Source organism: Neltuma alba, unplaced genomic scaffold, assembly GCF_004799145.2.
Source record: "Neltuma alba isolate B1F8T4 unplaced genomic scaffold, ASM479914v2 tig00006462_pilon, whole genome shotgun sequence".
NCBI classification, from domain to species: domain Eukaryota; kingdom Viridiplantae; phylum Streptophyta; class Magnoliopsida; order Fabales; family Fabaceae; genus Neltuma; species Neltuma alba.
Window position 1 is genome coordinate 54,913 of NW_021634475.1, and position 18,823 is coordinate 73,735.

Genomic DNA, 18,823 nt, shown 5'->3' on the forward strand with positions numbered 1-18,823 from the left:
TAATTGGGGCAGCATCTGTTAAAAATCATACATTAACCCCTATGTAATTTGTAATCTTATTTTAATTCTCATCATTGCCATGATCCTTCAAAGACAATTATCTGCTATGGAAACAAATTGAATCCAAGAGATATTTCCTTCATTGACTTCTTTGACCTTAACTTTAGTTTGCCAATGTTTCTTGTGTAGTTTCACTAAAATTCTGAAATGAGAGGTTCTATTGATAAAATGTCACTGGAACACGTTTACTAACAGTAAGATATACTCCATTTATTTATTTTTTAATAATTGACAATAAACCAATCGTGTTGATGAAAACAGTTTATTATAGTTAGAGGTAATGAATATGTACAAAATTTAACATTCCCACAAAAAAAAAAAATACCCGTATTTATGCGAAGAAAGTGTCAGATAGAGAATTTACCTTGATGATAAATACACTATTAACAAGTAATTAAATGGGAGTAAAATAAGAAATTTAAAAAAAAATTACAAATAGCTTTTAAGTGTCTTCTATAAATATGAACAAGTCATACTCAAAAACTATTTATTATTTAAAAAAAAACGGATATAAAGAGTATTTGAGAGTGTGAGAGTATGAGAGTATTTCACACAAGAATTTCTAAATAAAATAGAACATTAGGACTCACATTTAAAAAAAAAAACCAAAAAAAGGGAGGTGAGAGGGAGAAATAGTTTGTCCCTTTCCTCCACAGAAATAGAAGAAAAAGGAGGCTCCAGAACTCCTATCTATCTTTTTGTGTGGATGATTTATCTTGTACATAGGGATAATCCGGTTGAGCAGACCACAAACCCCAGAGTATAATTAAGTGGAGGCAGAGAAGCAGCCCTGAAGAAAGGCTGCTTGAAGGATAGATATTCCAACACATCTCCACTCCCATGAACAAAATTAACCTGCTCCATAAACATAAATTGATCTTGTTATGAATTCCATGTAGCACATAAATTAAAAAAGAAAAATCATTATGTGATCCCAAGGAAGGAATATAATTACCAAAAAATCCCATAACAAGTGAATAACGAGTTTCAAGGCAAGAAATGGCAACAAGGTCTTGTGACTGAGTTTTTGGTGATTATATTATTTCCTTGGAACCCAGTGATTTTTCCAACTTAAAAAAAAAAGAAAAAAAAAGAGCAAGGCTGCAGATTTAGAATAATTTACCGCATCAATGTCGAATAATTTGTTCTCCACAGAAGGTAAGGTAAGCTATGGAAATACCTGTACCACATACCATTGTCCAAGTTATGTTCATTGGCACCATTGCATTCGATAGATAATATTTTGCTCGGCAACACGTTTCATAATGTTTGTCTACTCGGTTCAGCAAAATAAAGGAAACTAGGGGTTATTGCTTTGACATGATCTATGCTATTGGATGATTTCTAATTGACTGTGAAAAAGATAGTTCACATATATCAGCATGATAAATGAAATAACCCTCAGATGAAATATCAGCTTAACTCTAAAACCAATAAAAGAAGAAAGCTTGCGGACAAGAGTTCACACCCAAAGGCATTTTTATTCACCAAAAAGATCCACCGAGAAATATATGCAATCATTGCGTAAATAATAAGGATTGGACCACAATAATTTCCCAAGAAACGTCTTCAGAATATTATAAACAGGAAAGATATCTTTGTTCAGGCAAGGATTTAGAATTTCCACCACCTCACTCCAAATCAGTAGTATAATAAAGCAGATCCAGTTACGAGAAGTTTTATTATGGGCGAAAAACTGATACGAAAATTATCGAGCTACAACAAGTAGGAAACAAGGCAAGCAACTTTTGCAATGAGACCTTGTAGCAAAAATTAGGCAAGGACTATGCTCAGCAGAACTTACCATGAATAAAATTGATAATGCAACGACCTTGCACAAACAATGCCAATGAAATTTCCAACAAACATAGTCGTCACAATATCTGAGTATAAGGCAAGTTTAGGATTTCAAAGAAGAGCATGAAGAAGAGAAATGGGAATTTCAGCTTTAGTAAAAAGTAAGAATTAATCTAGTCCTCACGAAATTTTATGCGATTCATTACTTACGTTCTTTAGTAAGAACCTTCACGGAAGATGAACTGGCCTTGCCATGCCTCATAGAGACATATCTGGAGTGCAGAAAATTGATAAGTCCTCCTTCATGTCTGCAAGAAAACAAATACGTAAACATAATATAAAACAGTAACTCACATCAACATGCTAAACTCAACTAAACTAGAAACCTACTTATTCCAACGAAGCAAGATTTACTTATTGCAACTGATATAGTGGCTAGTGATACGGATAAACCTCATGAGTAGGTCATGGGGACATCTACTTGTTGCCCTAAAACAGAAGTATAAAAACTAATAAAATGCATAAAATGCATAGCTCGATTACAATATCAAAATTGCAGCCCGCCCTTTTCAAAGCTTACAAATATGTTGTTCAAATATAAATGCAACAACCCCGTTTTCTTCCCCCCACTGGGGTGGGGACTTTATACCTACTTGCACCATCTATAGTGCGCAAACAAAGTAAGTAATATGAGGTGAGCAGCCAGCAAAAAGATTGCAAATCCTTTGGATATAAAGACTGGTTCAGGCATGAACTTGAAGTTAACGGACCTGATAACATGCAATCAAAATTATACATCAGAGAGAAACCAATTTGGATCAATGAAAGAAGGGTTAAGATGCAAATTTGCCCTGAAAGTTTTTTTGGGTGCAATTTGGTTCGGAAGTTTAAATCATAGCAAAATTGCCTTCAACTATTAAAAATGTTAACGATTAACATCATTATTTTAACGGTTACTTTCTTAACAGTAAAGGGTAATATTAATATGATTTTAAACTTTTAGAGCAAAATTACACCAAAAAAACTATCAAGTACCCAGCACTCCTGACCAAAAACTTTTGAAGCAAATTTACACCTTAACCCATGAAAGAAATGCATGTAAATGTAAAGGCACAGATGAACAGATATTCAATTATGCAGCCTGAAGGAAAACATGCAAACAATTTTTAAGGGTCCCTTTTACATTGAAGAGTTTGGCACTTTCCATAAGATTGATAGTAAAAAACTGACCAGAGCATCAATTCATTAGTCATTCAAGACACCAAACTTCTCAGCCTATTTGCTAGTGTATTGTTTTGGCGAAAATCAGGGTGCACTTGTGCAAATATATTCCATTGTGCGAAATCATTGGTAACAATCTCTGTATAAAATGAAAATTTGAGTCAACTTGATTCCCTTCTTCCACTCATTAACAATCAATCAACAATAAACTCAGATGGCTTTCTTAATTACAGTTCAAGGTTAAATTTGCCAGAGGGGCTCACAGTTATTAAGCATACATCAAAGCACAAACTCCAGAAACAAGTACCAGAAATGAATGAAGACACGGCCAAGATTGAAGGCTCTCGATATATATGCAACTGGATGTGAAACCAGGAAAGGAAGTCCCAACAATATCTGCAGCAGCATTTCATCACTTAGGTGGTTAACAAATTACACTAATATTGGGCAGAGATCACTCTTCCGCACCAATTGCACACCTCCAATAAGTCCCACTCAAATAATAATGTGAAAAAACATGTTAAAGAAAGACATACACCTATCCTCATAAAAGTATTTTCACTCTGTAAAGCACGATATTCGAGGAAAAAAGCAACAGCTAGTAGCACAAAAAGAGGAAGTTTGTTGCCACATACTCCTCTAGTACTATTTATAGGGTAGAAAGAGAATTTTTTTTCATCCTATTTATAAGCCACTTCATTAAATTTTCAGCATGAATGTACTATTTTGTCTTTCATTTATTATAGTATAGATAGTTATCTCTTTTAAAAGGTGTACATATTAAATATGGGTAAGGTTGAAAAATTATTATATTTTAATGAAGAATTAATGCATTTTAGTGTTTTTCTTGGTCTGCGTGAAATATGCTGGAAATGTCTTAGAAATAGGACCAGAGGAGTAACATGTTAAAGATCATGACACAATAAAACATACAGGGCGAATCAAACAACAGAGTCAAACACCTGAACCAATGCTGCACCAGCTAACGCCAATAACAACCTGCTGATATCCATGGCCTGCACGTGTTTGAAGATAAGGACGTTAATTAAAAAATTCTGCATCCAAATTCCAAGTGAATGATACAACACACTCAACGATATATAGTTCACCTTTAGCATCAGCAGCAATAAGGGTGGAGCATAAAGAAGCACATTCATCTTCACCGAAACAGCCCCACTAAAAAATAAACACGAAAAGCCCTGTAAAAATTTTAACAGATAGGAAGACACGCTCAGGAAAGGAACCATTACCTGAACATAATTAAACCAAGATGCCACCTTTGGTGAATGACTAAGAGCAAAGCAGCATGAAGAAGTGTCATGGCCACACAGTCATTAAAGAGGCGAAGCATGAAAATAGAGTGCAATCTTTTTGACAAAGAAAGCAAGCAAAGGGCCCACCAGGGAACCTGTTAGACATTTCAAGAACAATGAAAACTGTCGTTAATGCTATGCAAAAGAAAAGCAATGATGGTCAGGAGGGACTAGCAGCAAAGGTTGAAGATTTCATTTGTTAAACACGATTGATCACGTCTCCTAAATATAGCCACATTTTAAGAAAACACAATGACAAAAATGAGTCCTCAGATAGAGTTCCTTACCACATCACTCTTCACATATACCAGGAGAATGATTGCCAGATTGAGAGTATACAAAAATGCAAACAAAATCTGCAACGAGAGAAGAGAAACGTGTGATGATTCCTTCAATGATTCTTTCATGCTCTCATTAATCATATATATGAAAATCATTATAATTAAGAGTTGAACTTCCTTAAATCTGGTTTTTCTTGAAGCCAGTAACAGGGAAAGAGTTTTGCATCAGCAACATAGTAGCATTCTTTAGGACTAAACCACATAAAAAGGCTCTGCACAAGAAACGAAATGTTTTCTTTGCCAATTTCAGTATCATGCGCAGTAAAACTGGGTAGACCCGAGAAACATAATGACTTGTTTGATTGGCTTTTCTAGCAAAACGCAGGAAATGCTCTTGGTATAGTAAATTTTTTTCTTGTGAAAATGTTATAGGTACATTTTGAGTGAGGAAAACCCCTCGCCATCACTGAGAGGGCGCCCCCCCCCCCCGGGGCGGTGAGGGGGAAGAGGGGAAGCCTATGAAGCAAGCACCCAGCTGTCCATATTTGACCAACACATCACTTTTGATGCAACAGTGCATCAGCAAAGAAATATGAAATAAGTAAATCTATAATTAACAAGAAATGTAATCCTAAAAGTATTAGGCATATCCAATAACCTGAGCTGGATAAATTTCTCCTCCAGTTAGATACTGGAATGCAGAATAGATGTATAGAAATCCGGCTGGGTAGACCAGAGGCCCAGTATCACCTTTTAGGTTCTTGTAATCTCTTTCCCCTCCAAGAAACCCAGTAACCTGTTTCATGAGCAACATTGGACTAAAAATTGATAATACAGATCCGGTAAACTCGGTAATCAAATTAAAACGTCTGGAGATAGCCCGCAAATGTTAGGGACTCAGGGCAAGAAATTGAAAATTTTAGGCCTACATTGTCCCTTAAAAAGAACTGAACAAATTTAAGTCAATCGAGAACTCAATAAAAACATAGTCATGCTATTTAAAATCCATCTGGATGGCGTATTGACCGCCTAGTTTCATCTATAGGGATATAGACAGACACAGACACAGACAAGCCCAAAAAAGATCTTTTTCATGTGTTTGGCCAATAGCCCAAAAAGATGCTTACCTGTGACATGTAAGCGTCCCAATCTATCTTTGTATCTGCAATGAAGGATATAGACAAACACCAGCTGTCAAATTGGTACCAAAACCCCCTTCCCAAAGAGGTCCGGATGCATGAGAAAAATGGACAGAATGTTGAATGGATGTGGATTCTCTGCAGTTGGCTAAATGACTGTAGCATGTGTAGTTACTAAAATTAAGCCATTACAATCATTCGTTTGGGGATTATATGCCATGTCTATTTTTTGGTTGAAGAGAATCATACCTCAAATTAAACTCATGCTTTGAATTGGTTCACTGATATATTCTGAGGGGATATTTACAATGACTATTTTGAATATGAAAGCTCAAATAATGCACTTTACGGTTTCTTCATAATTAAAAGTGTCTAACATGGCATGCGATTTCCCATTAGATCAGTTAAATGGCTTTTTATTGACTGCACAGCCCACATTCATTTAGCTGACAGTAGAAAATCCACATCCGTGTTGAACTTACATGGGACAAATGAGATGATGAGGAAGGCAAGGATGGCATCCGCAAAGACCAGAGCAACAGCAAAGGGTACCTTAGGATTTTCCATAAACTTGTGGCTTAAAGTCTTCAATCTGGGGGGAGGAGACGATCGAGTCACTGCTTGGACACCCATGGTTTCTCTGCCTCTGAATCGGGGGCCGTCGTCCATTAGGCAAGCTGAAAGACCTCGAAGCGAAGTCTCGACTCTCGAGCGACTCACACAGCAAACGGCCTTTTGTTTTTCCTTTTTTGGATCTTGAAGCAAGCATCTTGGGCCCAATATGCCGCTTTTGGACTCTAGAGGTAGAGGCTGGCTCCCCGAAACAGATGCACAGCCTATTTAGTATTTACATTTACATTTTTTTTGGGGTTAAAGATATGTATTTTCTTATTAAAGTCGCGCAGAAAGCTTATCTTTTTAGAATTATTTTTACTTGAATAAAATGAATACAACGTAATATAATTTATATTTCAAATGGCATCAGCTCACAATATAATCAAGAAACATAAACTAAATTTATAATAACCTTCACTTCATACACAACTTTGGTTGTGGTCTTCTTACTTTCATTTTCACTTTCAATAGCAACCATTTTAAAACAACCCATACATTCTGCATAATGCAACATATAATTGATTATGTGTGAAAAGGGACTTTGACAAATACGACATGAGGTGATGTGTTCTCCATACATCAATATAACTAATAAATTTCTTCCACTTAAGCTAGTTTCAAATTATGGCTTCATGTTAGCCCTAGACACAAATCACTATTCATAAGAAAAATATGGCTTGATGGACAAATAAAAAAAATTGCATCAATTTGTTTTAGCCAAGTTTTGCACTAATGAAACTTGGGGTTTTGTGTGAGCTGTTGCACTTTCTCCCAAACAAATTTTAAATTTTAAAATCTCCTGCCATTTACTTTTTTTTTTAATCTTTAGTAATTACTTCCTATCACATCCTATGCTTTCTATCTCTCCTATTATCATTCTCTTCCTCATATCCCAAGGTTAGTTCTCAGCTCCTTCATTGAAGTCTCCTTCGTGCTTGTTTGGCAGGGAGTTTGTGGAGTTTAAAAGTAGCTTATTGGTGCCATAAGCTCAATCTGCAATTTTGACATGTTTGGCATGGCTTATGGGTCATCCTGTTTATAACTGAAAAGTAAGATTAAATCGCACGATTAGAGAAGCTGTTGTGAGTAGCTTATTTTTTATTTTCATCGTGCTTGTGGGAGTCTCCTTCATTTTATTCTCTCTCTTTTTCTCATATATGAAAGCAACTCATTTATCCTCCCATCGACAAAAGGCAAAGCATCGCAACCTCCGCCGTGACCTCTGTCACCTCGTCACCGTGAATGCGTCTACTGCTTATGTCATCATGCTTTCTCAACTCCTTTTCTCAGAAGCAACAATATTAGAAAACGAAGGGTCAAATGTAGTGGTACTGGTGGGCTACAGAGCTTTCATTTAGAAAAAGGGTGGAAGCTTTCATCCACAAAAGACGCAGAATAAGAGATTAGAAAGGAGAAGGAGAAAGAGAAAGTAAGGTGGGTTGGGTTGGGTTGGGTTGGGGTGGGGTGGGGTGGGGTGGCGTGGGGTGGCGTGGGCCTTTTGCTTTTGGACGCTAAATAGCATAAAAAATGAATTTACATAAAAAGCAAACTTATCTGTTACAATAATTATAAACATTCTGGTTTTGAAATGATTTAAATTTATTATATAATGTAAATTTATTTTTTTATTATGTCTCATTATTTATTAAAACTCATACCTATTTTGATAATTTTACAAACAAACTTATTTTTATTCAATCATAATCTAAATAACTTTTTACCAATTTTACTTTTACAAACTAACTTTTCTGAACTTTAATACAAATACAATTCAACTTATCCAATTTAGCTTTTATCCAATTTCGCTTTTTCATAAGCTAAATTGACAATAAGCTACTTTTTCAATCTCTAATCCTAACGGTCCCTTCCTCACAGCCTCCAACCATTAAGGATTTGTTTTAAGTTCTATTGAAAATAGAATTTTAAATAAATTCACATAAGTTGAGACAAAACTTTCATTATATACTTACTTCGTATGTTGTAAATCATATTTGAAAAGCTACTTATAAGTCAATCCAAACAAGTCCAATATTTCTTCCTCCCCCCCCCTCTCTCTCTCTTTGTGAGATCTTCATTAGTTTCTTCTTTAATCTTCATCTTCATTGATAAGGAGCTAAACATTGAAGATGATCGGGAAATTTGGTGAGCATGACGATGGCGGAGAGGCTCTGACGCGAATGGTTATCATGTTGCGGAGGCAGAGACGACATGTTCATGGTGTGGGCTGCTCAATTTGACTTGAGGCAAGGTTGCGATAGCAGGGAGTTGTTGCCTTTGTCGATCAAGAGAAGAACTAGCAATTAGCGTTTTCAAGAGTGAATGCGATGGTGGAGAGGGAACAGCGAGGATATGATGGATGAAATGAACTTGCTGGTGCTTTTCTTATGGTCCTTTGATGATTTCCCCCCCTAATTTTTATATTATGATCAGATTAGTAATGTGACAAGGTTAACATCTCTATTCTCTTTGTAAGATGAATGGGAGCGAAGGATTATGATAGGCGATGGATGCAGGTACCAAATCATCCTCTTCATTTTCACCACCTAGGAAGTTTTATATTTGTGAAATGAAATGGCATGTTGAACTCCATTCATCTAACCTTTGTAGGATTGTGGAGGAGTCCGCAGTAGTGAAATGAAATGGTGCAAAAGCTGCGTTTAAGAAGTGGAAGTTCGAAGAGCTCTGCACAAAAGGACGAGGCGTTGAAGCAGAAGGAAGGAGGAGAACGAGCATACCCACAATAGTTGGCTTTTCTTCTCCTATTGTTTTAGGTTCTGTCGTCACTGGGGGAATTTTTCTTTAAACTGATATAATTTAATTTCTTTTGACATAATTTCACACAAAACCAACAATGAAAGATCATTGTTTAATTGCTGAAATGTTTTGTACCACATTAATCTTAGATTTAATTGATATCTTAAGTTTAAATGGACGTATTATGTATTATTGGATTAATTGATTGATTTTAGAATTTTTCATAGAAATTGGTACTTTGGACTGAAAAAATAATATTTTGTGATCTTAATTGGTTTGAAGTTAATATTTCTCATTTCTTTAAAGTCAATTCTCATATTTTGAAAATTTGATTTTTACAAAGTTGTTCAACTTGCCTATTTCTAATCCACAGCGTGTGGTGTAGGTTATGTTTGATCTAGTACACATGTGCTTTAGTTTACTTATTTTAATGAATTTTTCGTTTATTTGATAGCTTGATCTACTACGTATCCTTCCAATGATTTCTCTTAACATAAAATAAAGAGGTTTATAAATTTTGTTTTTTTTTGAATAAATATTGCATCCACAAGTTTGTTTATCAAATAATTGCTTCCCAAAATTTTCCAGACTACCTAATTTTATGTGCATGTATCATTTGTCATTGTAGCAGGCAATGCACCTTTTGATTAGCATGAGTTGCCTACACATGAATACGTTCATTGATTGATTTTTCTAGAGACTCCAGAATCCTAGCAGCACGAGCTTTAGCATCATCAATGCTAGTAGCACCCGCCATTTCTCTCACAAAAAGGTCAACCCACTCTGCTCCATTGGCAGGAAGGTTGTTCAAAGCTGTCTTACTCTCAGCAGCAGAAGCATCAAAATCATCTTTCACTTTAACCTGCAAGTTCTTCAAAAGTTACGAATGCCTCATCAATTAGAGATACTAAATGTCATTTTAAAAACAAAATGGGAGCATATGGTCATAGCAAGGAAGCAGGAAGAAATAACATCATATTCGAAACTCTTGATAAGATGCGTTTTAGGCAACCTTCTCAGTTAGCTTTAGGCATCTTCTTTTGATCCTCCTTAGCATTTTCAACCGGGGAAAACAGGTGTAATCGTTGATAAGATGCGTTTCTACATCTGCATATTTTGTTGCGAGTTGTGGATCCACAATGATCTTTAGGGGGTGTTTGGCAAAACGAGACAAATTTCTTCACATATTTATTTCGTAAACCGTAAAATTACTTTTAAAACCATGGTTTGGTTTCTATTTAAACACTCCTTTAATGCTAGATGACTTTTAGTTTTAGAAAGTTATAAAAGGCATTATTCAATAGTATTTTGTTATGGGTTTATAGTTGAATATGACATTCTGGGTTTCATGATACCCAAAGCCCCATTTATTTTGAATCTTGCTTGCAGTTAACTTAGAAAAGCTCTTTTAACTATGATACACATATTTAAGGATTGATTTAACTCTTTTCTATTATGATTAATTTTTCTTGTGATTTAAGTTGATTATATAACCATGACAGCATTTTTAAACGTTTTACAAAGTGTGTTTTCTACCATGGTTAACTTTTTAATATTAATAAATTCAAAGGATTAGAAGTTCCATTGTCACGTCTTGCGCTTCAAATTGCACAAAAGCTTCAACAAAATGTACTGATCATCTCACTCTACGAATTCAGAACCAGATGAACCAATTTAGATTAGCTGTCAAGGAAACTTGGCTTAGTAGAACAAGCAACAATTAAGTTCATGGGGCTTGGAAAATCCATATTGCTTCTCCACCAACATCTCTTGCTTAAAATCCCTATTCATAACAGAGGACGGGACGGGATGAGCTACAGGGCTGTCCCCTCCCAATCCCATTAGTATTATGTTTTTTCTTTTTTATTTTATATCATATCGTGAGTTAAAGTGAGGCTATGAGTAGTGCTGATGATGAACGTTATTATTATTTTTATTTGATATATTGATTTCCAATTTGTGGGTCAAAAAATATTGATATATAATTTTTTGTCCAGCAACTCTGAATAATGTTGTGCGCTTCTGTTTTTCATAAATTAAAAAAAAAAGATTGCAATACTTTTCTATTGGTCTCGAATGTTGTGGACGGTTATGCCCAAATAATTGAGCACAAAAACAAAAAAGTCCCATTGGAATAGGCCCAAAAACATAACAGTAAAAATGGCAAAAAAATTTATTTAAATCAAACGTGACATGAGAAATGACTTTAAAGAAATAGTTAATCTAGTTTAGTAGATTAAGTAGATTAGATATCCACAAAAAATTAGGCAAGTTGAAAAACTTTCTAAAAGTATGAGAATTGACTTTATAGAAATAGGAAATATTAATTTCAAGTCAAAAATAAGAAATCACCACAATTCATATTTTCAATCCAAATTTGAATTTCTATGAAAAATTCTAAAATCAATCAATTAATCCAATAATACATAAAACATCCATTTAAGCCTAATATATCATTTAAATCCAAGATTAATGTGTGACAAAATATATAAAAATTAAGTTTTATCAATTTTCTCACACTTAACCTTTGCACTCATAGAGAAAACAATTATGTTTGTCAAACAGTCTAGTTTTAATTTTTTAATATTAGAATTTTATTCAATCCCTTTTTGATAGACCATTCCTTTTGGTTAGGACATTTTATTATATAAACCAAAGCACATACGCAGTAGATCAGCGCAAAGTAAGCTAATGCATGGGCACTAGATTTTTATTTTAATTTTTTAAATAATTATTTTAATATTTATAAAATCTAAAGTAAATATGATCTCTTAAGTATTATTTTTTAATTATGAGGCATTCAAAAAACAAAACTAAAGGAAAAAAGGAATATGAGGCATTATTTATAATTAGTCATAATTTAGATTGATTGTTTTACTATCTATTTATGTCCAAATAAAATATAAAATAATTTTATCAACCTCTATGATTATGACGATCCTAATTAGGAAAGACCTAATGCATTAGAAAAATGGGCTATTCCCCTACTTTTTAAGGCCCATGGGCTAAATGATTCTTATATAAAATATAGTTATGCCTAATGATATTATTACTGGTCTTTGGATTTAGAAGATGTTTGAATGGAAACTAAAATATAATTTTAAAAATAATTTTACAAATTTGTTCTGATTTAGGAAAAAGTATTTTTAAAAGCATTTTTTGACAAGTCCAGACGCCTTTTAAGTGAAAGAGTTTTTGACCCTTTCAGTACTGGTTCTTGGGGGATCGACTCCCAATTGGACTTGGCAATGCAGTTATCTGATCCAGTCAAATAAACATATCAGAAAATGTCTAGTAAATCATATCAATCTGCAGAGAAAGTCCCAAAGTTTGGGATAAATAAAAATAAAAATACTAAGAGTAAAATATTTAATGATGACACATAATATAGGAGGAGACTAGTAAGTTGGAAGACGACAGAATATTTGATGAACCTTCAACTCTGCTTTAGCATAGCCAACACAGTCATCTTTTCCATCAGGAAGGAGATATGGCGGCTGAAGTGCAACTATTCGACGTACAGGCGTCAAAGCCGGTGGACACCCAGACATTACTATTGCAGCCGTGGCTGTTGCAGCTTCAGTCCCTTGTTTATTTACTTGGATGAATGTCTTTTGAATTATGTTAAAAACATATAACTCTCCACCATCACATGAAGTTCCCATCTCTGTCAACTTTCCTCCAGAGAATGGCAGTCTTATCCCTAGTCCCCTCAGCACCTTGGAAGTTTTCACCTCAGAAGACATATTAAATTCTGGGGTCAGTACGCCATTAACTTCCATTAGATCTACCTCAGGTTCATGATAAAATTCATATTTAAATGAATGCGGATAATAGAAATGCATAGAGAAAGCACGCTTTTCTTCACGTCGCTTTTTATATGTGCGTCCAAGCTTATGCATTCTACCTAAAATGCCATTGCTATCAATTACTCCCATCTTGGCAGCAATGAAGGGAGCACTCACTTTGTATTCGTTCTCACCACACTGTTTTCTTAGTATGATTGGATTTGTTTTCTCTCTCTCTTTGTTGCCATATGCATTTGCTTTCTCATGCCATGCTCCTCTGAAGTATAGGGCATTTGTAAAGACGAGCTTGACTAAGTTGTTGAGAGACCCCTCACGAATAAGGTCTTTAACTAGGACACTTGCCTCATTTTCCACCCACGAATTAATTTGTTGCCCCGCATGAGCAGCCTGCACAAGTTATATATAGCCATTTCATAAAGCCCCTCATCAAGACAACAAGTTGTTGTTCTTGATTCCCTTAATTAATTTCCTTGCACAAAATTGAAATCGTTGTATTCTCTCAAACTCAACGACTTTGCATTTAAAATTTACAAAGGCGAAGAAGAAAATAATCGGGTTGTGTGTGTATATACATATCATGCATCAATTAATATAACAATTAATGAGATGAATTTTAGGAGGCAAAAAAAAAAGAGGGGATAAGTTCAAACTCAAAAGCAACATGCTTTCACTTTTGAAGTTCCGGCATGCCTTCTGGAGTCTTCATCTTTAAAACATCATTATAAGAGAGAAAGAGGGTATGGCACGCATTTGACAATATAATGTAATGAGCAATATAAAATTTAAAGGTTAAAATATATATTTGGTTCTTTAATTTTATATGAGGTTTCAATTTAGTTCTTTAATTTTAAAAAGTATTCTTTTAGTCTTCAAACTTAAAATTTTTTGAAAAATAACGACATTGAGATATTAAATGTTGAAAAAATATTCTCATATGCTAACATATTAAGTTTAATTCTCAAAATATCTGTAATTGTCACAAAAATTATCATTAAAGCCTACGGATTTTAGGGTTAAATGACCAAATATTTTTTTTTTCAAAGTTAAGGGATCAAATTGAAATTTTGTATAAAGTTAAAGGACCAAATATATTCTTTAGTCAAATTTAAATTACATTTAATTAAAGATATTTTGGGACGGAACATTACCTCGGGCTGAAAGTTCACCGGGTTCACAGCGACTCCATAATCAGAGTCCATAATGTGTTTAAAATAGGGCTTGAGAGTAAGGGACTGATCAAGCCATAAGGCATTGGAGCAACGCACACAAGGGCCAACGGCGGGATCACCATCAGCCAAGATGACGTTGGAGGGTTTAGAGGCCAGGGAATTGAGATGATCGACGGAATCGGCGTTGAAGAAGTTGACAATCTGACGGCGGGTCCAACCGCGGGAGCCGGTGGCAAGGAGGCTGAGCACCACTTGTAAAGACAAAGGTGAAACCACCCTGCATTCATCTATTTTTTGGTGAAACCAACATGCATTCATCTAATTTTACATCCATAAGTAGATGGTTTCCCAACAACTCGGATCTGTCGAATACGTCAGGAGCTCTCTCATTTTCCCGATCTGCTCTTCTGCTGCTGCCGTAAGAAGCCGTTTGGTTGAAGAAGAAGGAAAGGACACACCTTTCAAGCCATGGAGAGACGGAGAGCCGGTCCCTGGAACGAAGCAGTCTGAGCTGCATGACGGAGATCAGAACACTTCGACTTCAACCCTAGACTCCACTGTTCCTAGGATATGTACTTTATGTAAAACTCCGCTCAAATGAGAATCTTGTGGATATCTATGATTTTATTAAAAAAAAAACTTACTTTTTTTATGATAAAAGTTAGTGAAATTAGGTAAAAAAAAAAACTCTTCAATTTCATGTGAAAATCATATATTAATTATTTTAAAATTTAATAGGTATTTTAATTTGTTGTGATTTTTTTAAAAAAAGTTTGCTTTGATCATTGTACAAACTGCAAATTTCAAACTGATTTGTATTTGGGAGAATTATAATCAAGTCCCAAGAAAAGAAAATAATAACTAAAAAATGCTAATAAAAACTTAAGCAACCTATAGTGACAAGTTTCAAACTAGAAAATGATAACTTCTGTGACTTATTTTATAATTATTTTCTTTTTTTGAGATATTCTATCATCATCAGTTGGTTTTTTCTTGACTGTCTATCTTACCTTTGTTCAATTGCTTCTAATTACTTTTTTCACCTTGCCATTTTGCTTCTTATCAGATATGCTTGGTTTGATTGCAATAGTGATTTCCATGTGGCTTGAGACATAGAAATTGATTGCTTTTTCCTTGGCTTTTTTGTCAAAATAAGGTTCATGCCACCATTGTGTTGATGATTGAATATCATCAAGACCAGAGGTAATAATAATTTTGGCTAATGTGGTCCTTAATTTCGCTGGTTAAAGCAGTATTAATGTCAAAATATGAGATTAGTTCAAGGTGTAAAAGCGCTCCCTTAGGGTATGTATGAGGGAAATGAAGGGAAAGGGAGGGGAGGGAAAATTTTGATAAGCTTGTTTTAAAAAATTAAAGAAGTTGGGTTATAAAATTTTGATAAGTAGAACATGTAATATAAAAGAATAATTAAAATAAATCAAAAAATTTTAACCCCACTTCTTTATATTTTTAAAACGAGCGCATCAAAAATTTTCCTCTCTTCCCTTTCCCTCCATTTTCCTCATACCAAATGGTCCCTTAAAATCGTCTATGCCAAGAAATGTGAACAAATGAGTGAAAATATCTAATATAATTTTACTGTTTAGCATGATGTCTTGCATTATAATTTCTGGACTATAATACATGTGTACTGACCTTATATAATTGTGACACATCGCAGAGCAAATCATTGAATAGCTTATATATCGCTTTTTAACTAAGCTTTGCTACATAAGTGAAGCAGATGTCCTCATACGCCGAGATGGGAAATATAGCTGAACCTAAAGGCATGGCTGCAGGACCTATGCAGTGATTATTTAATCATATTGAACGACTTATATGTCGCTCAATTGTTCGTGCCAAAAAAGTTCCCATTCTAGATAGCTTCAAGGATTGGTCCACATCCTACAAAGCTGTTCAATGGCATAGAATATACTTTGACACTAGAATCTTAAGTTTTTGGCTATCCATGGCCTTCATAATGTTGGTCCGGATTTGTTTATTGTACTTCAAACATTTTTCTCAATGGCAACAGCTTCTAAAATCATTCTTTTAAGGCCACATAAATGTTTCTTTGTCTGCATTATTATTTGTCTGTTTCTTTCTTTGTTTTGTTTTTTAATACAGAGGCAAGCTCAGAAACTTGGAAAATCAAACACGATTAGAACATCCTCCTGCCATAGTCGACCGCCCCAAATCCATTTTCAGCTGATGTAAACATCCGATAGGTGGATATTTGTCTATTGCTTTAAAGTGCAGTATCCTTAAATGTGGGGCCTTTAGTCACAGTAAACCAACTGTGAAGGTCAAAGGGGTGGGGGAGCATTGAATAACACTTATGCCTTACTTATTATGCAAGTTTTTCTGGAAATTCGAAGCTGTAGGTGCGGAAGTATTTTACCTCGAGAGAATAGTTTGCAATTCTTCGACCCATGTGAATGACCAAACCATTAGCAAAAATATAGAACTTCTATTTTAGGAACGGGAGACGAATATGCATATCTCAACACAAGACTACTGGAACTAATGGTTTTTAAATAGTGAAAAGCATTGTAGCGGAAATCCTTTAATGTGTTCTAAGTGAAAAAATCCTGAACGAGAAAGAGATAGCCTTTCATAAAGCCATGGAGGAAACCATGGCAACTGGTAAGGATACTTCAGAGATAAGAAGCAGCTGTTGAGTATCTCATCAGGTAGGTTAACCTTAGAACTGAGTGGAATAGAGTAGGGGCTTTGATATTAATTCAGGACCAAGTTCAACAACTAGAATCATCTAAGCTTTTTTAAGAAATTAATGAGAGACAAACGGTCCTAAAAATCAATGTCAAGTAAGGTTTGCAGTGTTTGACTGTATTGAATAAAAAATTAAGAGCTTCTTTGTCTATCATATCGCAACCGAGAGCGATCCTTAAGGTTGCAGAGGCAAATCTCAAACTGCAAGCTGAGAAAGTATAAACATGATCAAGGAGATGTCTTAGTTTCATATATATGCTTCCATGTAGTATAGTCCAGAAAAAGTTGGAACACGGGACGTGCTTCTGGGATGAAAAATGGTTTCACAAAAATTATTTTGACCACTATTTAAAAAAAAAAATTTACTCCGAAAAAATATAATGCAAAGAGCCATTGGGCTGAATATATCTAGAAATTCTAAAAAGGGTTATTTATTCTAGATGCTGGTGTCATCGACTTCTTCGGGTTGGTGTGCATTTAATGTAATTCCATATACTATATTATTGCAACAGAATATGACCTATTTTCTAGATAAAAGCATTCTTAAAGTAAAAATATTTGTCTTTGAAATAGAGTAAACTTCTTATCTAATCATGCTATAAATGTTGTAAATTTAAATTAAACATCCGATCTCTTCCTTTAGTCAATATGAAAGCGTAACTATTGCAAGAAGGAATTGGGGGTCGTGAACGGTGGTGTGAGGTGGAGCATTGAGATGTGTGAGAGGGAAAAGGTCGTGGGCATAGTTGGTCAAATAAGACCAGAAACACTGCATTATTTCCATATTTGAACCTGTTGTGACTCGACAATAATAAAGCAGATTTCTTCATTTTGTGCAAAACATGAGATCTTAAACAGAGAGATAGTAAAGAGGGGTCACAAATTGCAGGTTTGCAGATGTCTCTTTTGTTAGTTCAAAGTCAGAATATCATAGTTGATTGCAACTTCTCCTGACCTTCAATTGTTCTGTCTTTATCGAGCCTTGCTATTCAATTGCTTGATAGGCTCATGTTGGAATATGACTTTTTCAGCTAAACATGGCTACTAGAGTACATGCTTGGTTCCCTTGACTCCCTTAAAGAGACACCAAGGCTTTCCGGAACGAAGATTACTCTATATTTTTTTGCTGCCTATATGATTTTCCTTGAAGTTATTATTTTACTGTGCTTTTATTATGACGACAGTATATTTTGAAGAACTAAATGAGGTAGAAATGGGGAAGGCGGGAGGGGCTAAAGCCTGGGGGCAATAGAGGATATGAGAGAGAAGGAATGAGTGGTTGAGTTCGGGGCAGCATGTTGGCATCATCCTGGTGGAGAAATTGGACAGCATAATGGCCATAGAAGAGGCTTAACTAATAAAGTAATAGGTAATATGCGCCAGGTCCATTCACTTTGTAAAATATGCTGCTCACTTTGTGATTATCAGTTTGTTTTCTTGATAAAAGACTTATGATTGAATTTATTCTTTTAAAATTTTATTTAAAAAAATTCACGGTCACTTGACCACATTGACACTTGGGCTGTTATGTTCTTCTTCCTTCGGCTTAAAAATTATCCCATTAGGCCATGAGATGGTTTCTATATAACTTCTTTGTTTGTGATTCTCGGGTAATCTTTATTCTTTTAGCAGTTTTCTTCTACTGGAATATTAAATTTGAGAGTATAAGAACTTGCATCTTTAGCAAGTGAGGAACTCAAGGCTGGCTTGCAGAAGGTTCGTTCACAAATGGCTGGTCTGGAGATAAACATGCTGATGGAAGTGGAAAGTTTCTTCCATCCTTTTGTCTTAAGCATCTCAGCTATTTGCAAATACCTCATGTTTTGAGCATATATGTTTTTATATTTGTACATTCTTTATTTGGCCTCTTTAATTGTGTTGCAGTTTCTCCAACTCAGACCTATAAGTTGATTATCAATTCATTTTGCGTCT

General features: G+C 34.8%; 2 protein-coding genes across 2 annotated transcripts; both read right to left on the reverse strand.

Moving 5' to 3' along the window:
• Window positions 1-602: 602 nt before the first annotated feature.
• LOC114750464 (dol-P-Man:Man(5)GlcNAc(2)-PP-Dol alpha-1,3-mannosyltransferase) lies at window positions 603-6,480 on the reverse strand. The gene is made up of 13 exons (XM_028939062.1): window positions 6,294-6,480; window positions 5,800-5,834; window positions 5,331-5,468; window positions 4,679-4,747; window positions 4,329-4,486; window positions 4,188-4,254; window positions 4,041-4,094; window positions 3,386-3,474; window positions 2,511-2,627; window positions 2,068-2,165; window positions 1,865-1,943; window positions 1,184-1,240; window positions 603-915 (listed from the first exon to the last, which is right to left on the reverse strand). Exons 1-13 carry the CDS (start codon window positions 6,478-6,480, stop codon window positions 747-749), a joined length of 1,317 nt encoding a protein of 438 aa, XP_028794895.1. The 3' UTR covers window positions 603-746.
• Window positions 6,481-9,841: 3,361 nt separating this feature from the next.
• On the reverse strand, window positions 9,842-14,476 carry LOC114750465 (serpin-ZX-like). The gene is made up of 3 exons (XM_028939063.1): window positions 14,138-14,476; window positions 12,615-13,376; window positions 9,842-10,042 (listed from the first exon to the last, which is right to left on the reverse strand). Exons 1-3 carry the CDS (start codon window positions 14,474-14,476, stop codon window positions 9,842-9,844), a joined length of 1,302 nt encoding a protein of 433 aa, XP_028794896.1.
• Between the last annotated feature and the right edge of the window lie 4,347 nt (window positions 14,477-18,823).

Excerpts from the sequence above, each read along its gene's own strand:
- LOC114750465 (XM_028939063.1), bottom strand. The coding sequence starts at position 14,476 with ATGAATGCATGTTGGTTTCACCAAAAAATAGATGAATGCAGGGTGGTT. Across the intron at positions 13,377-14,137 it reads CGGTGAACTTTCAGCCCGAG|GCTGCTCATGCGGGGCAACA; the intron begins GTAATGTTCCGT and ends TAACTTGTGCAG. Across the intron at positions 10,043-12,614 it reads ATGCTAAAGCAGAGTTGAAG|GTTAAAGTGAAAGATGATTT; the intron begins GTTCATCAAATA and ends AAGAACTTGCAG.
- LOC114750464 (XM_028939062.1), bottom strand. The coding sequence starts at position 6,480 with ATGGACGACGGCCCCCGATTCAGAGGCAGAGAAACCATGGGTGTCCAA. Across the intron at positions 5,469-5,799 it reads GGGACGCTTACATGTCACAG|GTTACTGGGTTTCTTGGAGG; the intron begins GTAAGCATCTTT and ends CTCATGAAACAG. Across the intron at positions 4,255-4,328 it reads CTTGGTTTAATTATGTTCAG|TGGGGCTGTTTCGGTGAAGA; the intron begins GTAATGGTTCCT and ends TTTATTTTTTAG.